At 39.2% G+C, this 25,665-nt stretch overlaps 1 protein-coding gene across 2 annotated transcripts in view; it reads left to right on the top strand.

Moving 5' to 3' along the window:
• The window catches only part of LOC309619652 (uncharacterized protein), a 120,159-nt gene extending 98,163 nt beyond the window's left edge, over positions 1-21,996 (top strand). Inside the window, exons 3-6 of one of the 2 annotated variants that reach the window (XM_082375078.1) lie at positions 6,775-6,883; positions 13,661-13,716; positions 14,583-14,658; positions 14,987-21,996. In XM_082375078.1, coding sequence (XP_082231204.1) covers positions 6,812-6,883; positions 13,661-13,716; positions 14,583-14,658; positions 14,987-15,088 — 306 coding nt within the window. In that variant the 5' untranslated portion in view covers positions 6,775-6,811 and the 3' untranslated portion in view covers positions 15,089-21,996. The remainder of the gene's footprint in view (positions 1-6,774; positions 6,884-13,660; positions 13,717-14,582; positions 14,659-14,986) is intronic. The other variant, XM_082375077.1, reaches the window with a different exon arrangement.
• Positions 21,997-25,665: the final 3,669 nt, after the last annotated feature.

Genomic DNA, 25,665 nt, shown 5'->3' with positions numbered 1-25,665 from the left:
TTTGGAATGTTCAGTTGTTAAGAAAACAATAATATAAGAAAAAAGCATTTTTAAACCACTTTATGAAGGTATGATTGACATACAAAAATCTATACGTATTTAATGTATACAACTTGATGAGTTTGAAGATAAGTATATACCAGTGAAGCCATCACCACAATCTGTGTCATAAACATATCCATCACCTCCAAAAGTTTCCTTCCACCCTCTGTACGTATTGTTTTTTTCTGTATGATAGAACATTTAACATAACATCTGCCCTCTTAGCAAAATTTTTAATATATAGTACAGTATTTTTAACTGTAGGCTCTATGCTGTACAGTAGGTCTCTAAGATGTATTCATCTTATATAATTAAAACTAGGTACTTTTTGCCTAATACCTCCCCTTTTCCATCTCCCCCCACCCCCTGGTGCCCGGCAACCACCATGCTACCCTCTGCTCCTTTGAGTTTGACTACATTAGATTGCTCATGTAAATAAGACCAAAACATCTTTTACAGTTAATGATCATGTGATAGTAAACTGGAAAAAAAAATCTAGAGAAAACACAAGAAACAAAGATCACTGTAATTCCAATATATTTTGATACAACCAAATTCTATCATTTAAATGGAAAATAAGTGGTGTGCATTCTGTCCAAAACAAAACTTTCTGAAGGTAAATGTGTTTCACCCACATTTTTTAAAAAAATGTGCGTGAAACTATTATCTGGACCCGTAAGGAATGCCTGTGAAAAGGCTGTATACTTTGCCTTTTCTGGGTCCTCTTTAGGAACTGATCCCATCTAAGAGAGAAAACATTCATAACTTCTTGATTCCTAGTATGCGATAGGAATAATCGAGCAGCTCCAAGCTGGATTCCATAGGCCACTGACCCAGTGCCTGTTTCCACTAACATACCTGCTGGGTTCCTTTACCTCAGTCACAGGCACCATCTCCAGTCCTCCCCACTGCCACCTCCGGGCACTCACTCACTGACACCTGCGTGACAAGTGTGATCCCATACCCCAGAGCACTCCGTAGTTACACAGAGGGGGCCCTTTTTAGGGAATAGGATCTATTTCGTGCACAATGTACTTTGATATCTTCAAAGATTAAATGCTCTTTTATCACCATCTAACTTCAAAGTCCTAAGCCATCCAAGAGCTTCCATTGATCTGGTCTTAACATTCCTTTCCAGGATGTCGACAGCACCTCTCACATTATCCCACACTTCTACACACCTGGAATACTAGGGATTTTGTTTGGTTTTTTTTGCTTAATACCCCCGCATTTTTTTAATTTTACTTGCAAAATTTTCTTTCTCCTCGAGTTTGACTATTTATATCCCACCCACCCTTCTTCCAAGCTGCATTTAAATGACCTTTCCACTGTGAAACGTTCCCTGAATTTCCATCAGCCCCTGGCTAGGTGTAATCTCTCCTTCACCTCTGCCTTCTGATACCAGTTAGCTAGTGTCTTTCATAGAGAGACTTTATCATATTCTAGCTCATGTTTGTTATTTCTATGTAATTCTCATCTTCCCTAACAATAATGATAATAATAGCAGTTACTGTTGTTTTAAAGGCTCACTGTGTTATAGGCACTGTACAAGACAGAACTTTATTCCGGCAATGGCTTTATAAAGCAAGCATTATGATCTGTATTTTACAAATGAGCAAACTGAGGCTTAGACAGCTTAAAGCAGTGTGGTCCAAGATCACAAGGTGAGCACGTGGTGACACTGGGATTCACCAAGACCTCAGTGCAACTCCAGCGCATTCTCTTAGGCACTGCCTTATTCCTAGATTCAGAAGTTCCTTAAAGGGGAGATTTAGGAAACTCACATTTACTGCAAATAAAGTGTCCGTGGCACTGGAACCAAAACTTGCATGCATATCATCTCATTTATCTGTGAGTTACGTGGTATAATCCACATTTTGCAGTTGAGAAAACCAAGGTTCACCGTAAATATATTTTTGAAAGGGAATGAATGAATAAGACATCTGTAATGCAAATAACTGGTGAACGATTGAGAGCCAGAATATACAGACATGTCCTATAAGTCAACAAGGGAAATAATAACTACCCTGCAGGAAAATGGGTAAAAAACATGAACAGGCATTTAGCAAAGAAGAAACCAGAATGACCAAAAACATACGAAGTGACGCTCAGCTTTACTTAAAATTTTCACTTTTAGGTGTATTCTCTAGGGAAACTGTTCCTAAGATGAATACAGGTGTGTTTGCCCCAGTATAGTTTGAGGAATGGATAAGCTGTGGTATTGTAATATAACAGAATATTTTACTGAATTAAAAAGAATATATGTATAAAAATAGATGAATCTTGATGACATAATACGGAATTAAAAAATCAAGTTGCAAAAGTATGCTACTTATGTAAAATTTAAAACACACAAAAATAGCAAATACTGTTTATGGATAATATGTATTAAAACCTATGCAAAATATATGTAGTAAAAAGTATGAAAACCTGTTAAAAGTTAATTTGTTATGTCACATAAGCATCATAAAATTTCTCTCTGAAATGGCTCTACCAATTTTCATTTGCATTTCCAGTGTATGAAACTTCCTATGACTCCAACATTTGGGGTTGTCAGGCATTTTGATTTTTGTCAACTCAAAGAGTATGAAATAGCACCTCATTGTTTAAATTTGTAGTTCCTTTCCTTCTAGTAAAGCTGAACATCATTTCGTGTGGTTACCTCTGGGGAAGGAGGTAGAGGAACGAGATCAGGGCTTGTATTAGTTTTTTATCTCTGAATAACAATCACCACAAGGTTAATGGCTTAAACTAACACCCACTTACTGTCTTACAGTCTCTGTAGGTTAGAAGTCCAGGCAAGGCTTTTTGCTGGGTTCTCTGAGCAGGGTCTCGCCAAGGCTTAAATCAAAGTGTCAACCAGACCGTGTTCTCATTAGGAAGCTCAACTAGAAAAGAATCTGCTTCCAAGCTCCCTCTGGTTATTGGCATAATTCAATTTCTTGCAGCTGTGGAATTCACAGAAACTTGTTTTTTCAAAGCCAGCGATAAAGAGAGAGGTTCTCTGTCTTTACAAGTCTCTCTGATCCCCAGATCCCCTTTTAAGGCACCCCCTCATTAGATGAGGCCCAAACAGGGTAATCTCCCTTTCAGTAAACTTTAAGTCCACTGATTAGGGATTTTAATCACATCTACAAAATCCCTTAGCCTTTGCCATATAGCATAACCTGGTCAAGAGAGGGATATCTTGTCATCTTTGCCACATTCTATTAATTAGAAACAAGCCACAGGTTCTGGGGAGGGGCCTATACAAGAGTGTGGGTCACTGGGTATAACCCCACGGCCTGTCCACCACAGGGGTAGAGTCTTGACTTGGTCTAAAATATGTTCTTTCTCCAAAAAACGGAATCTAAATTTTAATGTTTGTTCGATCTTGATGTTGCATACACAGATTTCCATTATATTGTTTCTGGACTTCTCTTTATCATTGAAATAGTCAAAGTATAAGCAACAAAAAATTTTTTTAGTTAATAAATAAGCTCACCAACAAAGGACAGTCTAAATAGACCAATAGAAATAAACGAGAAGGATGCAGATAACGGGTCTGGCTTAAAGACCTTATGGTTTTTGTCTAAACACCTGATTCTGAGAGCCCAAAGCAGTGTCTTAATTACCTTTTTTGACCTGTTTTAAAAACCAGTGGGCCCATGGACCCAATGTCTGAACCGTCTCACCCAATTAACAGAATGCATCTATGTCATGTTTTTACTTGATGAAACAGGAGATGAGCTTATTTGGGTTCCCAACTGCTGATAATTGGACAGCATCTGACTTATTCTCAGAGTTGCAATCTAAGAGCCACTGTGAATCCAAGAAAACCAGAACCCAGGATCATTAAACACATTTCTGGGTCACATTCCTGCAAAGAGATTAACCCCACCTCTGGTAACTTGTTGACAGGGTGACAGAATTTAATGGTATCAGGCAAAAACCTCTAGTCAAACATGGCTGAAGTCTGTGGCCCAACCTCTAAAAGTACATTTACTTTACTAGGAGTTAGCAAAGCAAAGAAGTTTCAACAAGATCTGAACAGACTGGAGGTTTGAATTGTATGAACATATTTTGGTGCCAAGAGAAAACACTGTAGAGTGGTTTACACAACTCAAAAGAATAGAGGGTCTGAGTAAATTTTTAAGCAGGGGAGGAGAAACCAGTCATTTTCCAGAAAATTTTTAAATGATGAAGTTATTAATACCTGATTTAACATTTTCAAACTTCTCTTCCTTGACCCCCTAGTTTTTCTAAAGTGGTTTGCCATTTTATTTTCATTTACTTTAAATTGTTTCATTTTGTTTGTTTTACCTCTTCCAAAAAAATCCAGTAAAAATAGACACTGAAAAATTGGAAGGCCCTTCTGGAAAGTATTTATTTCAGCCTTCTCTCAGCTCCGTCCTAACAGAGATTGAGGGGATAAAAGTCCTCCATTTCTAGGCATAAATGGAGTCCAGAAAAAAATCACACCGTGTGGGACTCTCTGTTGATTTCTGCATGAGTTAGGTTTTATTTGAACAAGGACTATTTTTGATTGGGAAAAAAGGTTGCAACAGGACACCTGGTGGCAGGGAAAGGACTCCTTAAAGGCAGTTGCAGTCCGACCTGCCTAAGCTGAGTGCCAGTTAAAGGGTTTGTGCATTGATTGTATTTCTATGCATTTCACACGTACTTCGTCTTCTCCTGCTGGCAGCTTTGCTGAATCGTTACACTAACACCACTATAGTAGTTATCTGTTACTCCGTTAACGAGTTACCTCAAAACTTAGCAGTGTAAAACCACAAACCTTTATTATCACACGTAGTTTCTAAGGCTCAGGAATCCAGAAGCAACTGAGTTGGATGTTTCTGGCTCAGGGTCTCTCAGGAGGCTCTATTCAAGGTGTTGTTCAGGGCTGCAGTCATCTGAAGGCTTGACGGGGCCAGATGACCTGCTTCCAGGGTGGCTGCCTGCCATGGCTGTTGGCAGGAGGCTTCAGTTCCCTGATAGGTGAGCTGCTCTATAGGCTGCTTGAGCATCTTCATGACATGGCAGCTGGCTTCCCCCGGAGAGAGAGATCTGAGAGGTAGAGCAAGGCAAAACCGCGATGTCTTTTATAACCTACCTTGGAAACGACATAACATCACTTCTGCAGTATTCTATTGGCCTCTTGGACCAATCCTGATAGGATGTGGGAGAAAATCACACAGGGTGTGGCTACAAGGAGGCAGAGATCATTGGAAGCAGGAATAATGGATTATTGATACTTAAAATATGTAGAGTATTTCTCTCCCCCTGTTTCAAGTGACCCCTTTTCCCTAGTACATTAAAGTTTTTATTGTATTTTGGAATTAAAAGAAATCTGAGGGAATTCCCTGGTGGTCCAGTGGTTAAGACTCTGCACTTTCACTGCTGAGGGCCTGGGTTCCATCCCTGGTTGGGGAACTAAGATCCCACAAGCTGCGCATCACGGCCAAAAAAATAATAATAATTAAAGAAAAGAAAAGAAATCTGAAAATATATAAATGTTAGTGCTGGACTTTATGGATTTCCCCTCCAAAAGTACGTTCACTTTAAAAGAGAGGTTTTTTTTGGAGGATGATGGAAATATTCTGGAATGTGATAGTGGTGATGGTTGTACAATGTTGTGAATATACTAAAAGCCATTGAATTGTATACGTTAAAATGCTTAAAGTATGTTAGGTGAATTTTATCTCAATAAAAAAAAATTTTTAAGATGGGGCCTGAATAGCATTGATATCAAGTTTGCTGACCCAGAAAGGTTTATGGTTGCTTTTAGCTCTTTGTATTCTGTTTGTTCTCTCAGCTCAAAACTTAGAGTGTGGTTAATCCAGAGACTATCAGGTCCTGGGAAAATTGATTTATGGTGCTAACACTCATGGTTGGTTGGGGTCTATTGGAAATAATACTAAGTACTAGTGCAGTGTAATGGCAGTTTTTTCAGAGCCCAATTGACATACATTCCTGTGATCCAACTCACATGATCCTTCCGTTAGAAATACAAATAGCATATTTTATACCGACCTAACAAATGTTATCAATAGATGTGTGTATTCTTTGTGCAGTTTCCTCAAGATCACTTTTGTCAGAGCATTTTTTGCATGATTTGTGATTTCACTTGGCAGTTGTTTTCCATTATGTTGCATTGTGCTGTCAGTTACTTGGAGAGGTTCCGAATTTTTTTTCTTGTACTTAACACCATTTGTGGCTATGAGAACTGAGTCTGCCAGAGCTCTTTGTTTTATTGTTGTCATGCATGCACCATCCTTAACAGTAATCAGGAAGACAAAGTCAACATCACCTAGCACTGATTGTCTACCATGTGCCAGGTATCATGTGTACTGCATCAGTTACTATTAACCAACTGTCCTGAATAACTATTAGTTATTGCTAGTCTCGAGGCTCAGATTGGTTACATGACTTTCCCAGAGATCGTACCAACAGTTAAAAATATGTCACTAAAAATAAGATGCTTAGACACAGATCTATCTGCTTTGGAGCAACTCAATAAATTGTAACCAAATTCAACTGAAATTAATGACATTGAACTCAGCCGACTGGCTATGTATGAAGTTTGTGTGTTAGCTATAACTCTCCCGTCCTGTTTACCAGATTCTCCAGTACCTGACCCTCATCAATCTATGATTCAGAGGAAGATGTACAGGAAATGGGGCTGAGTAAGCACGTGACTTTCAGACAGTTCCTGAGCTTCTCTTTACCCCTTCTTTTCCTCTCTCTTAGCAAGTCCGGAGCAGAGTTGCTGGGATGAGATCAAAGCATGACATTGCTTGTACCTGTTGATCAAAATCATGGGGTCAGCACAGCATCTGCTCAGTCCTCTCGAGGGCCGGTGAGTATTTCTGGTTTCCTGGAGGCCTCTTCCGGGTTCGGTTTTTCCAGTTTCCTGTGGTGACTAGTCGACTAGGGAAGCATTGTCTCTCAAGATCAGAAGGCTCAATCCTGTGATAAAATGCTTTTGTTATTCGTGTTCTGCCGTGGTATCTTTTATTAACTGGAATCATAAAATATCTCATGTATAAGAAACTGAGCAGCAATAATGAAACTTTCATAATCATTGAATGTCCGTGCCTTGGAAAGAGTCAGGAAAATGTGTCTAAAGGGCTCAATGATGCCCAGCTCTACTGACATAAGGGACCTTGGGTCAGTGCAGATGTCAAATGGAGAGAGACAAAGAGAATTTCAAAATGCCCAGCTAACTGCAGTGAGATTTGCTGTTTACATTTGCATAGAGATGGCTACAAAGAGGTACTGGAGGGTCAGAGGATTTATAGAATTCTGGTCCTTCTGGGAAGCGAAGAATCTGGTAAGAGCTGGACATATTAACTGAAAAATACACTGGGTTAATTTCATCTAAGAAAGCGATTACGTTAATTTACACAGTAATGATTATCTTTGGAAGTGAAGATAGAAGAAGTAGAATGTGTTTGCATATTGAGTAACCGAAGGGAAATTGTAGCAGAAATTATTATATGCTTACCTACCACTACTTTCTCCACTCTGTTTTTGTTCAGATAGACACCCACTTTGGCAAGAACATGTACCTAATGAGAAATAAGCCTAGTCTGAGGTCTATCTAAGTCAGTCATGGTGGTCCCATTCTCTTAACTAGTAACTGATTTAGGCAAAGACATGGGATATAATTCTGGCCAATGAGGCAAGAGGGGAAGTCTGGTTGGGGGACTTTTTGTCCTGAGAAACACACGAAAAAGAAACTGCTCCTTCCTTTGGCTGTTGTTGTTTATGGACATCTCTTAGCCTGAAGATAAAACCAAAACACATGGAAGGCAGAATCATACAGAAGTGGAACCAGAGATACCGATCATACCACGAATGGAGCCATATTCCCTTGAATAGATTCTTGTTAAGTGAGACAACAAAGTTCTTTAACATTTAAACCAGTTGGTTTGACGTTTTCTATTATTTGCTGCCCAAGTCATTCTAATGATGTAGCTCACAAACCTAATGCATCATCAAAATCAGAAGAGACTTCTTCACACTATGTATACACCAACATATTATGTATGTGACATCCTCTCCCCTTTGATCCCTATCTCAAGTTGAGAAATAGCTAACCCTAAATTTTTGTGACAATTAAAGAGCCAAGGGTAAGCAAGACAATCTTGAAGAAGAACAAAGTTAGAGGACTTACAGAACCTTATATCAAGACTTATTTTAAACACTGTGGTCTTCGTACGTGGAAAGGCAAATAAACCAATGGAACAGAACAGAGTCCGAAAGAGACATACACATGTACAGTTGTTCAGTTTATGACCAGTTATTCTACACTGCAATAGGGTAAGATGATATTTTGAACAAATGGTATATGGGTATCCATACAGAAAAATCAGATGGAATTTGGATACCTATGTAGAAAAGAAATAATTTAAATCCTCATCTTACACCACCTACAAAAATCAACTCCAGGGACACTATAGATCTAAACATGAAAGAACAATAATGCTTTTAGAAGGTAACCTAGGAGAGTATTTTCATGACGTTGGTGTAGGCAATTATTTTTTTTTAATGATACACCAAAACCATAGAGGGAAAGATTGATAAATGGGACTACATTAAAATTAAGATCTAAAAAACACCATTAAGGGAAGGAAAAGTCAAACTACAAATGGTCATATAAGACATCGGATATAAGATGTATATCTGACAAAGACTATATAAGGAACTTATGCAAAGCAATAAGAAAAACACAGCCAACTCAACAAGAAAATGCACAAAAGATATAAAAATAGACACTTCCCAAAGGGATTTGGCTAATTAACAGTGACAAGATGCTCAACATCATTAGGAAATGCAAATAAAAACAACAATGTGATATCAGATGAATCAGAATGACTGAAATTAAAAGAAAAAAAAATACTTGCAACAAAATATTAGTGTACATGAGGAGCAAGTGAAACTCTCATGTATTGCTGATGGGAGTATAAATCAGAAAACTGTTTGGCCTTTTCTACTAAAACTGAACATAATTATACCTTCTGACCAGTGGTTTTCTGACTAATGTTTAACATTCTCCAAGTGGATTTCCAACATAAATGTTGATTGATATTTTTGTTTATATTCACAAGTAAGACAAAAGTGAAGCCAAAAAGACGTGTTCGGGAACTTCACTCACTTGTCGATAACAGGAACAATTGTTTGCTGAATTGAATAATAGTTTTCAAATATTCAAAAATATTTTCTCTATTTTTTATGCTACTTACAATGTAATGGCTACCAGTACGATACACATTTACACTTAATCTGAATTATTAATATTTTCTCCATCTTTGTAAGTCTTGATGATAAACAAAACACTAAGTCAAGTCCCGATTTTTAGGAATTGCCAATTTCCATGGTATATTTACTACCACCAAAATCAGTGTAGTGCTACTTACATGATGCTCTTGAATGCAAATTTGAGAAGAGATACATAGTAGCACACCATTATATTTCTACCATATAGACACAATAAATGCAAATAATATTGAGAGAACAGATAATAGCAAAATGTAGTAAAAGAAAAATAAGGATATGAAGGTTTTGAGTATTTGTTATTATTTTTTAAATAATTTATTTAATTGTAAGTTTATATAACAATTTTTAATAATGTCTATGTTTAACAACTGGATTGCAAATTTCCTAAAGATTTAACTGTGGGCTCTTATAAGCCGGTACAAGACTGCTCCAGCACACCACTGTTTTTGACCCAGGAACTACACTTCTTGATGTATATCCACAGAAATATGTACATGTGTTCTCCAAAAGACATGCACAACAATTTTTATTGCAGCAGTATTCTTAAGAGTTAAATTTTAGAAACAATGCAAAGGTCCATCCAAAATAGAATGGGAAAATAAATTATTACCTTTTCATACCACAGAGTATGAGTCAGCAATAAAAATGAACCAATCACTGCTTCAGCAGACTCAACAAACAGAATGCTGAGCCAGGTACGAATGAGTGTATACTGTCTGAAATCGGACAAATTAATCTATGGTGATAGAAGTCAGAAAAATGTTTATTTTCTGGGGTGGAGTAGGGTTGGGAGTGACTTGGAGGTGGCCTTAGAGGGACTTCTGGGGTGCTGACAAACTTTGATTTCTTTTTCTAGTTGTGGCCCCACTAGTGGGTTCACTACATAAAATGTCATTGAGCTGAACCCTTAATGCTGGTATGTATGTATGTTATACCTTATAAAAAGGTGTACATTAAAAAAAAATCACTTAGGGAAGTGGTTTTTCTCACTGTATATGCCTTCCAACAGAGAATGTTATGTGATATCCCCTCCTTTAAAGGAAGTGAACTGATTTTAAGACAAGTTATTAGAAAAAGTAAAGATGAGGAGCTGCTTATTGTTGAGTCTCTGGATAAAAGGGAAAACATACGATGGCCCTTGGGAACATCTTTCCCAGGGAGTGAAAAATGCTTTGTTATAAGGACCTATCCGACTCTAAGAAAAAAAATGTATGATATATAAGATCATATTAACTTAAAGTTTAGGGAAAGTGATAGAAACCAGCTAAGAAGAGTCGGGGATGCAGTTTCTATTGATTTTCTCAGGGATTCCAGACAGTGTGGGGAACCATGTGGGATTATCACATCATAAACCAGGGCAGATTGCTTCAATAAATGTACTAGAACATCATAGTCTCCTTGTGTAGAATATTCTGATTTGGGGTTTGAGATCTTCCAGGAATGGTGATTCTGCCCTCCCAGGCTTTGTCTTACTTTAAGCATTATATCATAAAAGCATTCTGCCCTCTCTGAGGTTTTGCCTAAATATATAAATTATTCTCTCTAGTGTTTTGGCTCTGTATACTTACAGTGCTGAGAACAAAGTCACACTCCACATAATCATTAAAATGACACAGGACATTTCTGAAATGTGAAAGAAATCAATCAGCCAACTACATTTTAAAGAGCGGAAAATTCTTCAGGAAATTCTAGAAGCTCATAGTTAAAATGCATTTAAGTCAAGTAATGGTTTTAAGCAGAAATAGAACAAAGTATTTGGGAGACTGTCTTGTTTTGTCTATGTTCATTAAAAGGGGGTCATATGATCAGTATATACCTTTTAAATCTACCCTTTTGTCAACATTTTAACTACTAAGAATCCCTTCTTAAAATCTCAATCTCCCTCTATTCTCATGTTTTTTAAGATTCTGTATACCAAAAAAAATTACACATTATAAATGTCGATGTAAATAATAAACAGTCTAAACTGCAAAGTTACATAAGATGTTTTTCAAGAATTAGGATTGGAGCTGGCAAGAAGTAAGGGTGCTTGTTAAGTAAGGATTGATTGGGGTCTGAAATGGTTGCATAGTTATAAGGGGAGACCTTGAGACCATAAGGTTGGCAGCTGCTAGAGATACTGTTGTGAAAATGGCTGGTGGTGTCCATGAGTTTGATACAGTTCAGACAGTTCAAGTTCTCAGTAATGCAGAAACGTGTCTGAAACCAAATCCACGATGGCCACCCGGCTCCATTTTTGGATGCCTGAACCACATTTACTCCATTTTGATTTTTAAATGATCTTAACTATGTCATCATAAATAATTCATTTTTATTTGTTTAAAAAGGTATATGGTTGCCAAAGAGAACATCTACCCAGCCTGAGATAACCAGTATAATCAAAATTATGTAATAAATTAAATCCAAAGAAAAAAGAAGAACATTTTAGTTATGTTGTGCTAACTAAATGAAAATATGATCTTAGGGACTTTAGCAAAATTAGAACTTGCATGCAAATCCCTATTACTACCTGCAGTGCCTCTAGAGACCCAGGACATCAGTTTATGAACCACAGCTCTACTGTTTCATTATTATTGCATCAAAAACTTTAAGAGTAGTAGTTTATATACAATGGATGCTGAGTAAATTTGGATATACCAATTAACATCTAGTCTTTAAAAAGTCTTCCACTGGCATTTTTCAGTCATTTACCTTGAGTTAAAACACAAAAAATTGTTATTAAAGCAATATGGGCATTTTTCCATTACTTAGTGCTTCATATTCAATTTGTGAGTTGGCTGCACTTGCAAGGATTCCCCTCACCACCTGACATCACTTAGTTGACAATGCAAGGATAGCAAAAAAAAAAAAATTATTATCTACTAAGGAGCTATATGCAGTAGAAGTAAAAATGATTGCCTAAAGTTAGGTATGAGATGATATACTAAATGTCAGTTGCCCACACCGGCCATGTTGCCCTTTAAAGACAGCAACAGCACTTCTATTATCATTGAAAGGCCACAAAGCACTTTTCTAGATCTTTGTCACAACCCTTAGAGGGAAATCAAGGAGTGTATTGTTATCCTTGGTTATGTGTATGGAAATGTAGGCTAGACATTTGCCCAACACCAACTCAGAGCTTCTCCCTCCTAACTCAGAGCTCTGTCCACTATGACAGTATGCTGCCCAATAGATAATTACAGGTTCTTTGGCGGTGTTATGAGTTGAGCTGTATCCTTCCAAAAGATATGTTGAAGTTCTACTTTCTGTAAAAAGAGAAAAACCATGTGAAGACAGAGACAGGGATTGGAGTGATGCAGCTGTAAGCCAAGGAACACCAAGGACTGACAGCCACCATCAAAAGCCAGGAGGAGGCAGGGAAGGATTCTACCCAGAGTCTCAGAGGAAGCATGGCCCTGTTGATACCTTGATTTCAGACTTCTAGACTCCAGAACTAGAAGAGAGTTGTTTTGAGCCACCCAGTTTGTGGAATTCTGTTACAGAAACCTGAGAAGACAAATACAAGTGTGAACACTTAAATTTCAGTTAAAGACAAGAAGCCTGGAGACTAATTATTTCCCTATAATGAAAATCTAACTCTCACAGATGAGCTGGGACATTTCTACAAACATTGACATAAGAAAAAAAAAAAAAAGGTATTTTATGTAGAACCACTTCTCAATCGTGGTTGTAGCTTTCCATACCTCACTATCAAAAAACCTCCTCGTGGGAGATAAAACCTCAGTGTGACCCCAGTTCCCTTGAAGTCACACCCTTTCCTGCACAGGTGACCTAATACTTTGTACATAATAGTCCTAGCTTTTGTCGGAGACTTAAGCGATGTGCCAGTGTAAATCTAAAAACGGCAATATTGTTGGAATTCATGCTTATTGGGCAACAAACTCCAGACAGGGAGCAACTTGAAAAAATAAGGTGAGGAAGAAAAAAATCACAGACTTTGTCCTAAGAGATAGTCTACAAATATTTCCAGCTGAGACCTGGTGAGCATTTCTAAATTGTGCTCCACAGAAAACTAGCCCGTGAACCACTCCTTAATAGGGGGGTTTAGTAATCCAATGAGTTTAAAAAACACAGCATTCTCTTTCTCAGGGAGATTCCCTATTCACACTTGCGAAGTAAATCCTCTGAGAGATATTAAAGTTAACAACATATTCACAAATGTTTTAGCTAATACTGGATTTCCCCAAATTATTTGATCATAAAACTCCTTTTTCTTACAACAGTCGTTATTATCTAGGAATATATACTTTGAGAAACAACAGACTGTGATATTCTTAAATCTCACCAAGTACGTTAGCGTGTAGCTCATGCAGGAGAGAACTCTGACGTATTTACTTGCTGTTCTGTATTTCAGGTTCGCTTACCAGAAGAGGTACACCTGAAAAGCTTCATTGAATTACTGAGCATGAGGTATGAATTCAGGTCATGGGGGTCTATGCAGTTTGGGGGAACGCTTTAAGGAAAAGAATACAAAATGACCATGGGAACACAAGGCCAAGTTTCTTCCTCCCGCCTTGGAATAATCCCAGACAAGGGAGGGTTTCTGAAGTTTATGCTTCACTCACTTCATTGAAAACCCATCTCTGCTTCAAATATGGTTGGCTACATGAAATAAAATAGAAACTCAAATTGACAGTGGCATAAACAGGATAGGAATGTATTTCTCTCTCACGTAATAGTCCAGAGATAGACACTTGGCTGCATTGTGCAAGGTTCCTTCTATATATCTTGTTACTCTGTCATTCCTAGCATGTTGCCTTTGGCACCAAGTCCCTCGTCCGGGCAGCTGGATTGAGGAAGGGCTGGAAGAAGGGGCTTGCTCTGGACTTAGGAACATGCTCTGCAAAGAGCATTTAGAGCTTCTTCTTCCATCGCATTGGCCAGAATTTAGTTACATGGCCTCCTTTAGCTGCTGGGCAACTTGAGAAAGGAAGGCTCTATTCTAGGTGATCAGGTACTTCAGCTCAATGTCAAGGCTTTTATTATTGTAAAAGAAGGGGAAGATCAGTTTTAGGGCAGCTAGCATTCTTTCTCTCTCTCTCTCTCTTTCTTTCTCTCTGACTCATTAACTTTTGCCCTCCAGCTTTCTTGAGGTCTAATTGATCTCTCATTAACTTTTAAATGTACCAACTCAGAGCTTCATTATCTAGCATCAATATCTGTGAACGGAGGCACTGATGTCCCTAAAAGCATCAGAATAGTCTTATATGTGTTTTTAGAAAAATAAAGCCTTTTTAGAAGAAAGTAAAATCAATAAAAACCTTCCTGAATCGCAGGGGTTCCCGCATTCTTTGTAAGCAAAAGATACTTTCCAGTTGTCCTGAGGCCCCAGAAGACAGGACTGAACACGAGGTGAGGGCGGTGCCGAGTGAGACTAGGGCAGACCCAGGAGGGGAGCTGCTGCCAAAGCCGCCCTTCCCCGCGCCCCCCCTTGGAATCCGGGAGAACCTGGGGGGCAGAGAGGGAGGTGAGCTGACTCTCCTTGGCATCGAGAACCTTACAGCTTCTTTTTTTTTTCCGGGTGGAGGGAAGCGGGGACGTAAATACTTCACCGGAGGAAGGTTTAAAAAAGAGAATCTGTACTTGGATTGTTTGGAAGAGAGAAATGGAGTGGAGGATGGTCTGGGAAATCTGAGTAGGTTGGTTTCTGACTCTCTGCGATGTATATTCCTATTAACAGCCCGCCCTTTCTGCTCGCGAGCCTGTCAACACTTCAGCCGGCGGAAAGTTCCTGGGAACTGTCTTGGGCGTTTGGCAGGCGCGCCCAGGGCCAACTGTGTAACCCTCTGGGCTGTTGGGATTGGAATTGCTCTTTTAGGAGTGCAGGGCTGGAACAAAGAGGCCCTGTTGGTTATTTCCAGATTCTGGAAGAACTCTGCCTTTAATGATGGTGTAGAGTTAATGTGATCTAAACTTGCCATACTCACAGGTTTGTTTTGGTTTTTTTTTAATTTTACTTTTTTCAAGCTGAGCTTAAGAGGCATACGCTTGAATCGATTATGTACTCACAAAAGGGGTCTGTCTACTCCACAGAGGAGTTTAGATGCTGTTCCCAGCCCGGCTGTGGCATAAACCTGCCCCGGTAAAGCAGAAAGGCACAGCGTATGGATTATAAAGAATCATCATTACCCTCAATGATGAACAACATTTAAACAACATTTATTCATTTGAGGTGTCTATTAAACGATCTTGAAAAGAAAAGTGTGCTGTAATAAAAAAATCAGATTAAATCTAAAGGAAATAATTCTTAAAGAGGTGGAGGAAAAAATGTTGGCAAGGCCTGAACTTCTGGCAATGGCTAAGCAAACGTTAGGATAAAAGATTAATAGGTTCTAATACTTTATTCAAACAAAGCACTGTTTTAAAAAATACATCCAATGTCTGCAAAAATATAAACTTTGATCATCTGATATTTTGAGTAAATTAATATATGTAGTGTTCTATAATACTAATTAGTTTATACAGTGCCCATTCAAGGTAAGCAGCGATTAATGATTTAGAGTGATATGAACTGATGTAGAGGGTCAAGTCTGTTTTGGTACATTTAAGTCTATTCTGTTGTATTTGTGTGCATCATGCAAGACCCTGGGGTGGTGATGGAAGGGATACAAAAATGGGAAGCTATTGTTGCTGCCACAGCAAGTGAATTATCCAATGGGAGGAGATAACTCAGGTCTACAAATAAATATAATTCACCATATTTTGTAATTGATGCTAAAGATGGCTACAACCTGTAATGGTAGGCTCCCTTTTTGGAGACTGACTTACTGTGTGCCAGGCATTATATTATATAATTTATATGATGTCAATCACTGTGAGATAGCAAATCCCTATATGATATACTATGAGGAAACCAAGTAACAAGAAAAGGTAAGTAACTTGCTCAAGGGCAAAGCTAAAAAGCTGGGGAGCCAGGTTTCAGACTCACACTGCTAGATCCTTGCTCTCTGGACTATAAGACACACATCGGACACACCCATGAGGGCGCAACTATTTCTGGTTGGCGCAATCATGGACTGTCATGTAGAAGTAGCATCTGAGCTGGGTCTTGAAGGATACACAGTTGTCCCTCGGTACCTGCAGGGAATCGGTTCCAGGACTCCTGTGGATGTTCAAGTCCCTTATATAAAATGGTGTAATGTTTGCATATAACCCATGCACATCCTCCCATATACTTTCAGTCATCTCTAGATTACTTATAATGCAATGTAAATGCCATGTAAATAGTTACCTGCACTAGGTAAATTTAAGTTTTTCCTTTTCGAACTTTCTGGAATATAAAATATATATATATATCTTCTATCCACAGTTGGTCGAATTCGCAGATGCAGAACCCGTGGATACTCAGGGCCCACTGTAGAAGTTTATGACAGAGTGGTGGGAGGGACTGAAATAAAGATATGGAGACCGAAAAGTACAGAGGCTGTGTAAGGAACTTAAACGATGTCTAATTTGGTGGCAACTTGATGAATAGAGGGAAATAATATGGAGAGGTTGAAGCTGGGTGGAGGGGGGTGAGGGTCAAGCAGAGGTCCAGTGGTAATGATTCGTGTATTGAACTGGGTCCAAGGCAAAAATCCGAGCTCTGTGGCCTGGTTTCCTCTGGACAATAGAGAACAAAAGGAATCCTAAACTCACTTTGCAATTCTGTGTCTGTACTTCCCTGAGGGTTCCCTTTCATGAGGGTTCCCAGGGAACCCTCAGTTCCCTCTTCCACTTCCCGTGTCAGTCCAGGAGGGCAGCAGGCACCCCCATTCTTCTGCCCTCTCCCCGGTCCTCCACTAGTGCCTGTCCAAAGTAGAACCGGTTGTTTCCTGGTTGGTAAGAACATGAGCCTCCCACTGGCCACTTCTCATCTGTGGTCAGAACACCCGTGTTAAAGGACAGTCCCATCTGAGTCGTTTCCTGTGTCCACGTGGTAAGCTCTGTGCTTCCGGCCCAGGACCCTGATGGGGCTGCTGTCTTGCAGTAAGACCTTCTTCTATCCGTCTTGATGTGTTCTGGCAGCTAAGTGGACTCCTGATAATCTTGGACTCAGGGACAAGGAAACAAAAAGAAGCCTTCCTTAGACTTCCTTACTTAAACCTTATTCTCCAAATCTGCCTTGCATTGGAATGATTGAGTCCTTGCCCAGCTATTAATAAATTGGCATCTTGTTTCCCGGTTGGTTTTGTTCTCTGCGTACATAGATTTCTTGCTTAGAATCTCTAAGGAAGAGGGGAAAGGGAAGAAACAGAAGAGACTTGAGGACAAAGAGGAGGAGGGATGAGCAGGAAGAGGAAGCAGGGGAGAGCTTGGGGAGATTCTCATCACCAGCCCCAGGAAAGGCAGATACTTGGGGGTTGATGGGGGTGGGGTGAGGGTGGCAGAACTTTCTGACTTCATGTGTTTTCAGTTCCATACCCCAAAGAAGGGAAATTTCCCGAATTCAGTTTAATGCTACAAATACTTGTTTGGCCTGTAGTACATGTAAGAAACTGTTCTCCATATTGGGAGCCGGCTGGGCGAGAGGAAAGACATGGAATAGCTTCCCTCAAGGAACTACAGTACGAAATCGAGTGGATTTAGTTAATCATTGAAGTTTAATAGAAGAATTCACTTCTTACCATTTACTGCAAACTCTACAAAATATCAAATGACAAATTGACTCATAAGAGCTCTTAGAAGTGAGAACTGGGTGTCTTCCAGGGGGTTATATAAGACAGACAATACCATTTATAAAAATAAGCTTCTTTTGTAGTTTTTCTTGATTCTGGAACCTTCAATTACCCTTCTCACCTCTGATAACTTCCAAAAATCATGCAGAGACGCTACCCAACAAGTGCCTTTTTAAGCAAAAGCAGGTCACTCCCACAGCCAAGGATCCAGCTCTTTTCAAATTTCATCACAGATAACAGAAAACGTTCAGAATAATTGTAAACAAAGAAACAAGAGATTTCCAGAAGCTAATACTTTTTAAATTAGATCTGAGAAAACACTATTGCCCTTGTTAGATTTATCCCCATCTTAGAACATCACCCTTAAAACTGCATAACTGGAAAATTCTTAGCAATGTTCTTTTTCACTGTTCAATAGCATCTTTGCCTCTTCCTAAGCATATTATGCTACCAGACAGAATATAAACTTCACTCTTTATTACAAAAAATATCTATAAATGTCTACAGGAATCTTCTTAATATGTTTTGCTGGTTTTAATGCTTTTCTTATGATAGTTATGAGATTGATTGGTTCTTTGCTCCAGTGTTCTGTAACTCTAGCCAATTAATAGCTTCAGAAAGAAACTAAAACCCCGGAGTTATGAGGGAGAATCAAACATATGCAAAACGATGAAAAATTGAGGTGGAAAAGGGCAAAAGCAGATTTCACTGCTGACTTTCGGACAGTGGGCCCTGAGATACACCTCGCCCATTTCTTCTCCATCTTTGACTCCTCTCAGAAGCCAAGTTCCCTATCAAATAAAGAAAACAAGCTAAACACTGAAGTGCAACTGCTATGACTTTTAAACACATGGATGGGAAAATACAATAAACACATGTTGAAAGGGACTAAATGGACGCCAGTAGAAGAGCATCAAGACGTGAGTTTTCCAGAGTGCGCCCTTCACTAGCAGAGATATTCGGGGACATTATATCAGGCACTGTAGGAGTGTGGCCTTCTGTACTCACAACCCTCCCCATCCCTGGAGCAAATACAGAAGGAACATTCTGCAGTTTTCCTGGGAATGAAATGACCCAGGAAAGACACTGTAGCATTTGCTTCTCACAGGGAAGAAAGGGGACACTGAAATGAAAAGAGGACCATCTGCTGTTGACATCAGAAAACACCTTATGTTGCAGAGAGTGTTCCTACACCAACCCGGGTGAAACTCTCTGGTTAATTCCGATTATGCCTTTAGGGAGAGGATGGAAGGTAGAGAGAATTAGGTTACTGTGCTCCCTGCTCCCTGCTAAGCTACCATGGCCCCCACTCTGTGTCTATTCATGGGCACATAAGGGACCTGGCACTCTGACCTTCCAGCCAGCCTCAAGAAGAGATGTGCTTGGTGTTATTTCCTAGGGCCACTATTCCTTCTCAAGAAGATTACACAGCAGTGTTCTCAACATCTTTAAAGACTGAACTGAGGTTTCTCTTGGTCCAGCTACTCCCCCACATCAGCTGAGACCTCATTGTCCCTGACTGTAAGGGAGCAGCTCACTTGCTCAGCAATGAGTCGGTCATGCATTTAGCTCCCTCTCAGCTGTATATTCAAGACTTACAATTGGCTTTTATTCAACCCTAGTTCTTCAGTGGTTAGGCTTCTATACTGTCTTAGTCCATTGGAGCTAACTATGACAGAATACCACAGACTGGGTGGCTTATAAACAACAGACATTTATTTCTCAAAGTTCTAGAGGCTAAGAAGTCCAAGATCAAGGCATCAGCATGGTTGTGTTCGGGTAAGAGCCAAGCTTCCTGATTCACAGCCAGCACCTTCTCTCTGTGTCCTCAAATGGTGGCAGGGTTGAGAGAGCTCTGAGGGGTCTCTTGCATAAGAACACTAATCCTATTCATGAAGGCCCCACCCTCATGACCTAAGCAACTCACAAGGGCTCCACTGCCTAATACCATCGCTCTGCAGGGGGTTAAGATTTCAAGGTACGAATTTGAGGGGGATGCAGACATTCAGAGCATACCATATACTGTGCTCTCAGAGACTTTGTCTTGTATTGTAGACTCCCTAGTGGCTGAATTGTTCCACCGTTGACTTCATTTTCTCCTTTCTTGTAGCAACGCTTGTCCTATCAATGCCTACTGCCCACCCACGTGAACTCTTTACGAATACCTGACCTACTCTTAGTTTGCCAGTTATCATGGGCATTTACTTTGTATATCACGTGGTTTTCTCCTGAGGACTAACTCTTAGCTTTAAGAGTTCCTTTTCAGCTCACATTTCTGGGTACCATTTGTTCCTAAAATAGCTGACCCTTGACCTTACTTGCTTGTTCAAAAACCTGGCTTTCTCTTGACACTGTGGGTTTAATTGGATACTTAGTCTTCTCTTTTTCTACTTTTGCTAATTTTACCACCATCTAAACTCTGGTTTGAGAAAACTAAATCTGACAGCTTAAAAGAGCACTTAAAAATTCATTAATTGTATTATGAATTACAACTGTATTATGTTTTTCTGCCTTCTCGAAAATTAATATTGCTTCTCATGAATTTATTTGAATACTTTTGCTTATATTTGATTTTCATACGTCTTAAATTTTCAAGCAGTTAATATTTTTGCATAATGATACTGATAAATCTTGAGACCTTCCCTAAACAAATAAATTATTAACTTACAACTGAGCTCTAGGTAGAATTATGATTCCTTCATTTGCTAATAGCCTATCATAAGAACATAGGGATTTGAATTGAGTCATACCAGGGTCAGTCCATCCCAGTGTTCAGCTGTGAAGAGCTACTTCAAGTAACATGCAATGGTTGATATGCAGCTGTGCTACCTAACAAGCTTTAAAAGTAACTATTATATATCCCAGAGAGCTAATAGCAGATTATGGCCCTTTTAGTCATAAATTTGTCCATGTTTTTCATAACTCCATTTGTGTTTTGTAAGAGAACCGCTTCTGCTGTGGACATCAGTCACTCTTTTAGGCTGTATCAAATAGAGAGACGTAGGTACAGAAAGTGATGGAGGAGGAGAAAATTGTATTATTCATGCTAATAAAATGTAATAAAAGTATGGTTTCATCTAGAAAAGCAGACATAGATATAACTGTAAAATATTTTTGTATGTTTGGTGTCTTCAGTGTGAGGTAGGGGAAAGAATATAGACCTCAAAGTCAGGCAGATCCAACACTGTCCTTTACTATCTTCATGACCTCTCTGAACCTGTTTCTTTAATCTGTTAAAAAAAACTAATATTTACCTTTAAGGTCTGTTGTTAGAATTAAAATAATAATAAATGAACTCAGTACTTAGTAGGAAGTTAATATATGAAACTAGTAATAGTAATACTAATTTGATATCTCTCACTTGGAAATATTCTTTGAATTAAAAAAGTGAAGAAGGAGGGAACTAAAGAATTAGAGTTTTGTTTGGTCTTGGCAACATATAGGCAGAACTGTCAAAGGGAACATGGTCTAGAGCTGCACTGTCTAACACAATGGGCACTAGCCTCATGTAGTTACTTACACTTAAAATTTTAAATTAAAAATTTAAATTAAATCTTTGGTTGCACTAGCCACAGTTTAAATGCTTGGCAGCCACATGTTGCCAGTGGCTGCCATATTGAATAGAGCAATAGACAATATTTCCATCACTGCAGAAAGCTCTATTGGGAAGTGCTGGTCTGGACCCAGAGATTCTCTGTAGGCTTCATTACTACTGTCAAAAAGCAACTGTCTAGGGCTTCCCTGGTGGCGCAGTGGTTGAGAATCTGCCTGCCAATGCAGCGGACACGGGTTTGAGCCCTGGTCCGGGAAGATCCCACATGCCGCGGAGCAAATGGGCCCGTGAGCCATAATTACTGAGCCTGCGCGTCTGGAGCCTGTGCTCCCAACAAGAGAGGCCGCGATGGTGAGAGGCCCGCGCACCGCGATGAAGAGTGGCCGCCGCTTGCCACAACTAGAGAAAGCCCTCGCACAGAAACGAAGACCCAACACAGCCATAAATTAATTAATTAATTAAAAAAAAAAAAAAAAGCAACTGTTTAGGATTAGGCGGCTCCTCACAGTGCTGGGAACTGGCCAATGCCAGTTTCTAGTTCCCGTTCCCCATCATGTTAATGGGCTTCTCGGTCTCTGCTCCCTTATCTCATCACACAAAGCGCCTATGCACACTTGTCTGTTCTTATGGCATCTACTAGAGCCTGTCTTGTTTCAAGGTATCTGTTCACTAAACCCAGCTCAGATTTTAACCTTTGGGAGCGTATAACCCTTTACAGGAATAACTTAGTTTTCAAATTCAAAGTAATGATTGAAATGCCTCTCATTATAGAATTCCAGGAGGAAAATTAAGGATAGGGGATATACCCTATTCTCTTTAAAAACCATGGTATTTGGGTGGCTCCCTAGTTCCCTCTGTCCACAGCTGGTTCTATTCTGGCTGCACTAATTGGATAGATTAAAACATGAAATATCTCTTGGAAGAATCAAATTTTTTGAGACAAATATGGCAGTTATATTCATTGGGAAGATTTTTTAAAATTTTATTCTGTTCATATTATGGACCATGGGATTCTAATAAGACCCATATAATAGTGAGTATGAAATGGTTAAACAATTAAACTCTGAAGTTCTGCTCCCAGGTAGAGCGCTTAATGATTTGAAAGTGTCATGGTGACTTAGAACAATAGAGGGGTCATATCTGCTTAGATCTATCAGGAAATTACTCTTCCTGCTTGAAATCACTAAGTTTCAAATGTTTCTATTGCTCAAATAAGGCAGAATACAGAAGTTGTTGCCAGAGGGAGAAATGCGAGGTCACATAATAAAGCGAGGGAGACATTCCCATTATGTGGCAGGCATTTAACAGGGATCCTTGGAGAAATGCAGCCCCTTTAAATATAGGTGGTGGAGACGGTATCTAAAACCAGCACTTTGAACATCTATAATACAAGAGACTATTTTCTGACTTTAATACGTAAGAGTGACAACCTCAGAACAAGACTCCCTGGGTCTAGAATCACACAGAAGATATATAAAAAGATCAGTAGAACCTGGAGGCTCAATGTAAGATGAGAATTCTGACCAGACTAGAACAGAAACAATTCTACCAGCCGCATTGAACGAAGTCAACAAGTCACCACTTGTTGGGAAGAAAGGATAGATATAAAGTGGTATGAGTGTTCTCACCATATATTAAAAATTGCTCAATTAAATTATTAATTAAACTCTCTAATTAAATGTATATAGTTCATGATGTATAGTGCAAATTAGTCTTTTTCAATTAATTATTTGGTTTTTTTAAATCTTCGTTAAAATTCATTTCCTATTCATAAATAGATAAATAGATCTCTTATTCATCATTTCTATTCATAGATAGTATTGACCTGGAACAAGCAGACTGCCAGATATTTCTCCAGCAAAGATGGGTTTATTTGGGATCGGGAGAGAATTACAACATCTGCAACCATGTTGAGCCATGGGCAAGTCCCTGCTCAGCAAGGAAAGAATGCTTTTTTAGAGGAGAAAAGGAAGTTAGGGGGCTACAGTAAACAAAGGGTCCATGGCTCTTCATTGGCTGAGTCCTTGCCTGGAAAGAAGAGGAGTCTTTCCTCTTCCTGTTAGGGCTCTGCTGTCATCACAGGGCATGAGAGCTCCCCCTTCTGGTCTCCAGATTCTATTTAATTGAAGTTTTTGTTTACTGATTTTTTACAATAGATATTTTGATTGGCTGGACTCTCAATTGATACTTGGATTTGAGATTGTGTACTCTACCTTGCAATGTGAGAAAAAGGGCGCCCCACCCAAACATATCTTAACGGGACTTGTTGCTGCTTAGCCAGCTAACACAACGAGTCACATGTTAGAGGAAATACAAGGTTGTGACACAGCACCCCCAGAGCCTCTGGCCGACCCACAGGATCTCTGAGACCTTAATCTATCTCTGTTTCTGATCTCCCCTTGTCTTTGGCATACTCAACTTTCAGCTGCCTAACTCTCCCCACTCTTAAAATAAGAAAACTCAAATTCCTGAGCCACTGAACAGGGCTGTTAGCCTTCCATGCTGGAGTTATGTCCTACCAAAGGCCTGATGAGTATTAGGGGTTTGTTTCCAAAATGTCTTCAGTTATTCTATGTGTTTCTATGAAAGATTAAAGAAGTAGCATTAATCATCCCAAGCCTTTCTCTCTTTCCCCTTCCCTGCCCAGGCTAAGCATACTTGAACAAATACAATATGAGCTTTCACTGTGTTGGCAAGGATGTTTATAAATGTGTGTGTGTGTGTGTGTGTGTGTGTGTTTACCCATGTGATTTATAAATAACCTAAGTGAACTAAGTAAAGTAAGTATAGGCCATGCTTACCAGGAATATTAGGAAGCAAAGGCCCTTCAATATCTGAATTAGCTCTGGCACTGTTTCAAGGAAAACTGGCTCACATCTCTTGCATAAGACTTATGTAAGAGATTAGATGTGGTGCCTAAACTATTCCAGTTATCTACAGCATGGAAAAAAGAAAAGTATGCTACATTGTTGTTACTTGCTAGCTCTCTCAATTTCAAGGGAGTCTTTGCTTATAGAAGTAAAGCATCTCAATTCTTAAAAAAAAAAAAAAAAAAGCTTAGTTTTTCTAGTCTTTGTCACACAAACATATGTAGAAGTAAACCAAAAAGGAGAGGGAAAAGCTATGGTACAGCAGTAAGTAGTTTAGAACTTGGGTAGATATTTAAATTAGTTCATCTATAAACAGTAACAAGAATAACAGTTTTACAATTAAACTTGAAACTCCAAAGCCACATTCCATACATAGCTATTACATATCACTGAAGAAATAATTAGATTTTCCCACACCTCATAAAATAGCTCCTCAAAATTTAGAGCTCACTGTTTATTACCATAATCATTATATTCTGGAAAGCATTTAGATAAAATCTGATTTCCAGATATTTTGACCAAAAGAGAAATGAAGGACAGACATGACTTGAATCCAAGTCCATGTGCCCGATGCACAGGGAGGCCAAATGAACAGAGACATCGGAGTTTGGAGTAGAGAAAGGTCTATCGCAGGGCCAAGCAGGGAGAATGGGCAGCTTGTGCTCAAAAGACCCAAACGAACTCCCTAATGATTTTCGGGGAAGCATTTTTAAAGGCAACATTTGGGCTGCAGGGGTTATGACCTTCTTCTGCTGGTGAGGTAACAGGGTGGTGTTCCAGGACTCTCCTGCTCAGCCTGAAGTTACCATCCTCCACCTGGGTGTGGGCCTTAGTTCCAGTAGAACAACTCAAAGATATGCATCGGATTTTTTTTTAATATATTTTTTTTATGCATTGGATTGTTGTGTATATCACTTGAGGAGGAACTAGGACTGTCTTAATGCTGCACTATTGTTTCCTGACTGCTTTTCCTTTGTTCCCACATTCCCTCACTTCCCTAATTAGTAACTGCCCTTTGGAACTCAGGGAAAGTTTAGAAGGCTAAAGTCTTTTCCTACAAACCAGAAATGGGGGACACGGAAAGGCTTTTGTTCCCTGGGAGGGCCCCACAGGGCCATGCTCGGTTTCATAAGGTTCTCCTTGGTTCTCATTTCTGACATATATATTTTTCTCTTTGGAGCTGTGTGGTAGAGAGAAAAAAACTTAAAATGTAGAGTCAGGCCAACTAGCTCAGGTACAAATACAAGCATCATCACTTACTTGCTGCATGACCCAAGAA

The sequence above is a fragment of the Balaenoptera borealis genome, assembly GCF_965194805.1.
Source record: "Balaenoptera borealis genome assembly, chromosome: 21".
Lineage (NCBI taxonomy): Eukaryota > Metazoa > Chordata > Mammalia > Artiodactyla > Balaenopteridae > Balaenoptera > Balaenoptera borealis.
The sequence above is the reverse complement of the archived record's forward strand: the minus strand, read 5'-3'. Positions and strand labels throughout refer to the sequence as shown.